This window comes from Coptis chinensis, chromosome 3 (assembly GCF_015680905.1).
Source record: "Coptis chinensis isolate HL-2020 chromosome 3, ASM1568090v1, whole genome shotgun sequence".
NCBI classification, from domain to species: Eukaryota; Viridiplantae; Streptophyta; class Magnoliopsida; order Ranunculales; family Ranunculaceae; genus Coptis; species Coptis chinensis.
The window spans coordinates 59,776,092-59,784,075 of record NC_141458.1 but is presented as its reverse complement, the minus strand read 5'-3'; the positions used below and the strand labels follow the sequence as shown (position 1 = coordinate 59,784,075).

General features: G+C 38.3%; 2 protein-coding genes across 2 annotated transcripts; both read left to right on the top strand.

Moving 5' to 3' along the window:
* Window positions 1–570: 570 nt before the first annotated feature.
* LOC147510227 (uncharacterized) lies at window positions 571–2,100 on the top strand. Its single transcript, XM_086602245.1, has 2 exons — window positions 571–1,650; window positions 1,811–2,100. Exon 1 carries the CDS (start codon window positions 666–668, stop codon window positions 1,626–1,628), a length of 963 nt encoding a protein of 320 aa, XP_086458371.1. The 5' UTR covers window positions 571–665; the 3' UTR covers window positions 1,629–1,650; window positions 1,811–2,100.
* Window positions 2,101–6,326: 4,226 nt separating this feature from the next.
* Window positions 6,327–7,720, top strand: LOC147510226 (blue copper protein 1a-like). The gene is made up of 2 exons (XM_086602246.1): window positions 6,327–6,826; window positions 6,966–7,720. The coding sequence occupies exons 1-2, from the start codon at window positions 6,640–6,642 to the stop codon at window positions 7,538–7,540; spliced, it is 762 nt and encodes a 253-aa protein (XP_086458372.1). The 5' UTR covers window positions 6,327–6,639; the 3' UTR covers window positions 7,541–7,720.
* The last annotated feature ends 264 nt before the right edge of the window (window positions 7,721–7,984 follow it).

Sequence of the window (7,984 nt, the reverse complement as noted above, 5' to 3'; positions counted from 1 at the left end):
AACTAAAAGGCATTGAGAAACGGTTGGAAGAATGTATGGTAAGAGGATATATATAATAGACTCATTGTTTCATCTGACTCTATGAGGGTTTTGTTGATCATCAGAGAGAAGGAAAATCCACCATGGAATTGTCTCAACTTAGTTGTCATCATCAAGAGATACATCCTCAGTTTCACTAAATTCTCAATCAGTCATGCATATAGGGAAGTTAGTAGGGTTGCAGATCATCTGGTGAAGCTATCTATTTGCTCTCCTAGTTTTCACACTAGTTGTATTCCCCCATTATACAATGTATTGAATCAAATAGTAATTGAGAATGTAGCGTATGCGAACGTTCTTGAGTTGATTTTTTTTTGAGGGTGTAAAATGACTCTTGGCTGTTGCCCCCCTATAGTTTCTCTCTTCTTATGCTTCTTTTTTCATCTTCCTCTTCTCACTCTTTTTGTTCTCCACCCTTCTCTTTATCTCCTACTCTTGCAACGGGAAAATTGACAGATTTGCGAAATATCGTAATAATTCGTGGCATTTTGTAGTACGCGAAATGCAATAAAATGCCGCTGGTTTTAGCCCCTTTGTTCCGTTGTACGAAGAAAGCCTCACCAGTAGTGATCTTCCCAAACCATTAATTACTTTCTATCTTTTCCAAGAATTAATAATAATAATTAATGGATCTTGCAGCAGAAGACCTCCAATTCCTAACCTTAAAAGACGTCTTAAAAGAATCAGTAAACATCCCAAAATTATCAACGAAAACATTCGCTCTCATAACCCTAACCCTCATTTTCCCACTTTCTTTCGCCATCCTAGCCCACTCTCTTTTCACCCACCCTCTCCTCACTCAAATCGAGTCCCGTCCAACTTCCGACCCCAACACTCATTCCGAGTGGGCCCACCTCTTTCTTATCCAATTTTCTTACCTTATTTTCCTCTTCGCTTTTTCACTCCTTTCTACCGCAGCTGTGGTTTTTACTGTGGCTTCTCTTTACACTTCCAAACCCGTTTCATTCACCTCCACACTTTCCGCCATTCCACGTGTCTTTAAACGTCTTCTTATTACTTTCCTCTTTGTTTCCGCATTAATGATTGTTTATAATCTTGTTTTTTTATCTTGTTTAGTTGCATTACTCATTTCTATTCATACTAATAACCCCATTCTGTTTGTCTTCTCATTTATCGCTCTTTTGGTGCTGTTTGTATTCGTTCATGTTTACATTACAGCTCTATGGCATCTTGCTAGTGTTGTGTCGGTGCTCGAGCCTGTTTGCGGGTTTGAGGCGATGAAAAAGAGTAGGGACTTGTTGAAGGGGAAGACTAAAATGGCTATGGTATTTGTGTTTGGTTATTTGATGCTTTGCGGGGTTATTGGTGGCTTTTTTAGTGGTATTGTGGTTCATGGTGGGGAAGATTATGGAGTGATGATTAGAGCTTTGGTGGGTGGGTTTCTTGTTGGGGTTTTAGTGATTGTGAATTTGGTTGGGTTGTTGGTTCAGAGTGTGTTTTATTATGTGTGCAAGAGTTATCATCATCAAGGGATTGATAAGAGTGTTTTGTATGAACATCTTGGTGGTTATCTTGGAGAGTATGTTCCTCTTAAGAGTAGTATTCAGATGGAAAATTTGGAAGTCTGACATTTGGTTTCCAAAGAAAATGGTAGCTTTTTTTGTTTTTGTTTCAGTTTGTTGTTTGTATCTCTGTAATCAATGAAATAAAAAGTTTCATATACCATTGTGCTCTACTGTTAAATTGTTTCCGTATTGTGACTATCTAAAATAAGGCAAGGCATTGTTGTTCCTATTGTTTTGCTATCCAGATTGTCTTAAAACCTCTGCAGATTGAGCAAGGATTGGATGGCTTAAACCCAAGATCACGTTAAGGTAAGAAGGAACATGCACTTACTTCCACTCTTAAAATGCTACTAATTTTAAGGTTAGCTTTATATTTGTGTTAGATACTTGGATGACATTAATACTTGTACAATATTGACAAAAATACTGTCTTTAAGATTGTGTCAAGGAGACAGGATATTACATGGAGTGTACTTAATGGATCTTCATTAGAGATGAATGAAGGAATCATTTTCTTTTATTCATTAGAAAGAAATACATTCATGTATACTCATCTCAACCGTCTACTGTGGTTCTTTAGTTTTGTCATGGATAAACATAGAATAAAGAAACAACGAAGGAATTAATCACATCCAACTATTCATTTTTTGACGTTGATGCACGTTTAAAGGAAGAATTAGTGAGTGTTGATTATAGAAATGGTTTTGGGGTTGCTATGATCGAGTAACACTTGGACTGAACTGCAGCATTTAGAGTAGTAGTTTGTAGCTGTAGGAGTAGTGCGTACTTGCTATTAAGCGCTGGAGGTGAGCCTAGGTGCAAGACGTTGGGCCTAGGCATCCATAAGCGACAGTAGGTGCGCCTAGGAGCAAGGCGCTTGGGATCAGCCTAGGCAAGCCTTTGACTGTGTATTGTTATCCCATAACTGTGTTTGGAATATCCGTGGAACTTAAATGATTTCTAACAATATTTCATCTTATGCTGTGTATAGCAACATTTTTTGTACTTACTATATCAATCAATGTTATAATACTTTCTATGTCCAACGACAATACTAGAAATATCATTTCCAGGAGTTGTGTTTTTTTTATCAAAACATCATATGTATGGCATTTCCATTTTCTGAAAACTTTATCTTTGTATTTTGAGTACTGAATGCATTAAACTGATATCACATAATAGTTGTTGTGGATATCTGCAATGTCAACTAAGTTAGAGTGCCTTCATGGTTGTTATCCTCTAACATCATAAGTTCTGTATTATCACCAAAAAATTATTTTGTTCAGTCTGAATACTTGACAGTGCTCTAACTTTTACCCGATAATGTGATATCTCTTTTTAAAATATTTGGATGGAAATGAATTCGATTGCATCTTCCTTCCGTGAGGCAAATACTGTGTTCTTGGGTAGGTGGTTGTTTTCAGTGGGAAGGATTGACAGGGATTTTAGTCCGTGAGCGGTAGCGAACTCTTGGTTTGACTTTCCAAAAGGCAGCAAAAAAACCACTTCGTTGGTGTCTTCCCATATACCCAACTCTCTCTCTCTCTCTCTCTTCTCCACCCTCCGCTCACGCCCCCACTGCTTGGGAAATTTGGATTTGTTGTATTAGGTATCTGAGCAAAGTGAGCTTGTAGTCTGTATCTGTGGTCTATAAAAACTGTGTTGACCATTACTTTTGTGTGATATTGTCAGAGCTCTCCTTTGGTATATTCTCTCAGTAAAGAAGAGGCATTCTCAGAGCTCCCCTTTGGCGATTGGATGGGTTAATTACAAGTAAACATGCCCACAAGTAGGTTGGCATCTGTACATGTCTGAATAGGGTGGTTGAGGTGTCACTTGTCACAGTTTAATCCCCAAATATGACAAGACGTCTTATGCAGTGCCCCTGTGATTGCATAGCTTAAAGATCAGTTCTTGCCATGCAAAACATATTGACAAATTATATGCTCTATTTGAGCAACATCTACTGTGTGATTCACAAGTGATCCATTTCCGCAAGAAAATACTGCCAGCAAATAAGTATCAGTTTGCCTAAAATATCAGAGGGGGGTTGGACTGTTGGAGAGACACAGTGCTCATGGCTTACTGTGTTGGGGAAGTTTGCAAGGCAGGCGCTTTAGAGCTTAGTGATGTGTCTAAGCTTTTTTATGTAAAGAATCCATCCTCAGTATATCTGAAAACATAGAAGAATAGTGTTCGTACCCTTTTGGGAGACGACTAGGACAGAAGAAAATTTTCACTAGTAGATAGGTGTTTTTCTAGCTCAGTTCCTTGATCTATGTAGGTCATTCCCGATTGTGATGTGGCTCAGATGATGCACCTCAGTATAATTATATTGACTGTATTTTTTTATTCTGACAGTCCTAATGCTCAACTAAATTGCCTCTTGATCCAGTCTTGTTTGGTTGCCATTCTTGTATTGATGGGATTTGCAGTCTTTACATTGAGTTTCCTGATTTGACAGTCGTTCAACATTGCAACATTATTGAAGTGTCGTTGGATACAGTATCCCTGTTTAGTTTCTTGATTTGTTTATTATTTAACTATCGCAAGTCGTATTTGTTAGTCCGGTGATGGATACGATGTACGTGTTCTTCGTGGAGGATATAGTTCAATCATTTCAAGATGGTAGATCAAAATGGAAAGACTAAGGTTTATCATGTGCAAGAGCTTTATTGTATTAATATATTGATTAAATAGCATTTTAGTTGTCTGAGATTTTATACCTTGATAATTTTGCTATTAGGTTCAGTTGTATTCTTTGTTAGAGCATTTGCAATGCAGGTGATAGAGGGGGGTTTGTGAAAACTATTACCCAGTTGGGTCCAAAAGCGTGCATGCAATGGGTGATAAACTTCGGTGATAGTTTTTCCCGTTCAAAACAAGGTGAAACCTTCCACGAAGTTTTTCATCGACTTGTTAACTTCGGACGGGATGTTGGATTCCGCCTCGTGTGTTTTTTTAAAAAATGGTTTTTTTTTTTCGGGATGTTAGATTCCGTCTCTCGCATGATTTTTCGATTTTTTTTTCAGTTTTTTAAAATTTCAGGCCGGGATGTTTCATTCCGTCCGAAAGTTTTTTCGATTTTTACGTCCCGCATCGAATCCAACATCCCGTCCGAGATATTTTTTATCACTTTTGCATTGCACAGCTTCACCTTGTTTTTCACCGGGTTGGTGAAAAGGGGGTGAATAAGTGATGAGGTGGCGGTGATAGAGGGGGGGAAAACTATCACCTGCATTGCAAATGCTCTTACTGGAAGTATTCTTTGTTGAAAAAATTAGATCCCGGCGTGGTAGTATTGTCTTAAGCTTTTAGCTTTTTTCTTCCGGTCTATCCAAACCCCTCATTAGGCCAATGTAAGGTATCCATGTTGTGATTCGGCCTCCTATGTAACATCTGAAGTAATGTTGTGATTCCGCGTGCTAGGTACTAACACAAGTAACATTGTCCTAGGCCAAACGGAAGGTACTTCTTGTTTCTTGATAACAGTATCATGCGTGATTTTTTGCTCCCAGCGTTGGTTCCTCCAAGCGCTCCAAGGGCACATTTCATTTTTTCTACAAAAAAAGAGTAGTTACACACCTAAGTACCTAACACAAAATCCTCAAAATTTCCAATTTTACTAATTTGTCCCTCATAAGTCATAACTAATAATTAAAAGGGAAATTAAAAAAAAAAATGAAACAAAACAAAAAATAAGAATCAAAATATGAAAAACACTATGGATGCATTAAGAACAAGCTAACAAGAAGATGATATTATTATTATTAACATGTTTTTACAGGAAGAAGATGAAGAAGAAATACACACGTTTGTTGGTTTATTCCACTTTACATTTTCTTTATTTCTTATTTTTATTTTTTTTATGAGAGACAAACTAGTAAAATTGGAAATTTTGAGGATTTTGTGCATGTTGTAACTTCCCTTTTTTTGTAGAAAAGATGAGACGTGTAGGACTCAAAATCTCTTTGGAGCACTTGGAGGAACCAACGCTGGAGCAAAAAATCACTCAAGGAAAAATGGAAAAAGTAGTAACTCAAAATTGATTGAATGAGGATTAAATGGTGCAGTCTCTTACTCTATTGTCATTAAAGAAAAACTCTTTCAGTATAATGATGGGATGTCAAGTATGAATTCAAATGCATGCTCATGAGTCTGATGGCATATATCCCCATCGGTGTATGTCCTGGTGTATGAGGTGAATTCAGGACCTGAGAAACTAATATAGTGAAAGAGCCCGAAGAGGGGAATCTATACATCCAGTGGATGCAAAAATGATGATCAGGATGGTTTTGTATGCCTTCTTGTGTTTTCAATCTTATATTATTCGTCTCTCGAGTAAAAGAGCATCTTCTATAATTCATCTCCCAAATGAAAGGACCAATGACGGATCTGAATAAACAACGAGGGAAATGCCGAAATACGTTAAGCACCAATGACTGGAAGGTTTTACCAAAGAGTTGATAAAGATGTAGGAAGTAATAATCTTGAACTTTCTACGCGGAGAATGATTAAATTCAACAAAGACGCAACAAGTCTTTTTGGGTAGGCTCGTTCGACCTATTTTTGTTCTTTACTTCAAACATCCAAACTTCTTGCAACAGACGCATTCTAGGCAGTGCTAATGTGAAGCCTCGACATTCAATCAGTGCGGCTTGCTAGGCTTCAACGTGTAATTATATAATCGTTCATGACGTCACGTAGTACTTGGCTAATTCGTATATGTCTATTTGAGAAGCCCTATTTCCTGATAGTACAAATCACAAATGACTTCTGGGTGTTTGTGGTTGTAAGTGGACCCACACGCATGTCTGGGCAAGTCTTCGGTCTAAGATATGGAACAATTCCTTTCTCACCTCTATAGCTCAGAATGTCTCCCATCTTCAACGACTAAAACTTGGCTAAAATACTAGTTAGTCTTTTCGATATTTTCTATATAAGTAGGAAGCCAAGAGTATTCTTCTCCACACTACCCATCCTTTCTTCTAAATCCATCATCAAGAAACAGAAAGTGCTAGGGACGACCTGAGAACACGAGCAAGAAACTCATTAAACCTACAGATTGAAAGAGATGGCAGCTTGCAGCATGAATAGGCTTGTTGGTTTCTTGTTTGTGGCAATTTCTTTGTTACACTGCACATCAGCCCAAACAACACATATTGTCGGAGACGCCTCAGGCTGGGCCGTCCCTCTTGCTGATCCTACTTTCTACTCTTCCTGGGCTTCTCGACAAACTTTTAGAGTTAACGACACTCTAGGTAAGAACACATCTTCGCATAAACACAAACACTTCGTTCTCACCACAGACAGCAGTTTTATTGATGTACATTCTTGTTTTTTGTTTTGTTGTTGTTTTATTTCTTCTTTCTATCTAATTTGAATGGTGTTTCTCTTCAGTTTTCAACTTTGCAAGCGCGAGGCATGACGTCGCAACAGTAACACGGACAGCTTATGATGCTTGCGATGCAAGCAGCCCCATTGGACCAGTTCCAACTACAAGCCCAGTAACAGTCACTCTTACAGCTCAAGGTTCTCAATACTACTTCTGCAGCATCCAAGGTCACTGCGCAGCGGGCCAAAAGTTATCCATCAACGTATTGAGTGCAACAGCATCACCACCTACTACAACTCCAACTTCACCACCTCCTACTGCAACCCCAACTCCAACTTCACCACCACCTACTACAACTCCAACTTCACCACCTCCTACTGCAACTCCAACTCCAACTTCACCACCACCTACTACAACTCCAACTTCACCACCTCCTACTACAACTCCAACTTCACCACCATCACCACCACCTACTGCAACTCCAACTTCACCACCTCCTACTACAGCTCCAACTTCACCACCACCACCACCTACCACAACTCCAACTTCATCACCTCCACCACCAAGCTCTGCACCTGGAGTTGTGGTTGCCGGTTTCTCAGTTACTATATTGTCCATTGCCGTAGCTCTCTTATTATAGAAATTTGACTGAGCACATTTTTTCCGTGGACTGGAGCTTCCTTCTACTTATTTTCTTTTACTTTTTTGAAAATGCTCTTTATGTTACATTTTCGATCTATTGTACAATTAGAGTGAGGATTTATGATTCATTCATGTTGTGGAATAACAAAATTTTGTATTGAATAAAGTGCGTTTAGTATACCGGAGGATATGGCCGTATGTTATTGTCTGCTTCATTTTCCATCTCTTTTTATTTTTTATTTTATTTTTACTTTTATTTTTTGCATCAATTGATAATTTAATTTGTTCCTGTAAGATTATTATTCCACTGGAGTTATTTTATAGTCCAGTAGCTTTTAATGTTTGATTGAAGGTGTCTAAGATTCTTTTCATAAAAGACACGTGAAAATTGTTTCACTCTATACCGTGGGAATATGGGATGATTTCCCTGTCAAGGAGGTCG

What these genes read in the sequence shown, in the direction of transcription:
- LOC147510227 (XM_086602245.1), top strand. Translation starts at nt 666, where the DNA reads ATGGATCTTGCAGCAGAAGACCTCCAATTCCTAACCTTAAAAGACGTC.
- LOC147510226 (XM_086602246.1), top strand. Translation starts at nt 6,640, where the DNA reads ATGGCAGCTTGCAGCATGAATAGGCTTGTTGGTTTCTTGTTTGTGGCA. An exon ending in TAGAGTTAACGACACTCTAG is followed by an intron (nt 6,827 to 6,965) that starts GTAAGAACACAT and finishes GTTTCTCTTCAG; the next exon opens with TTTTCAACTTTGCAAGCGCG.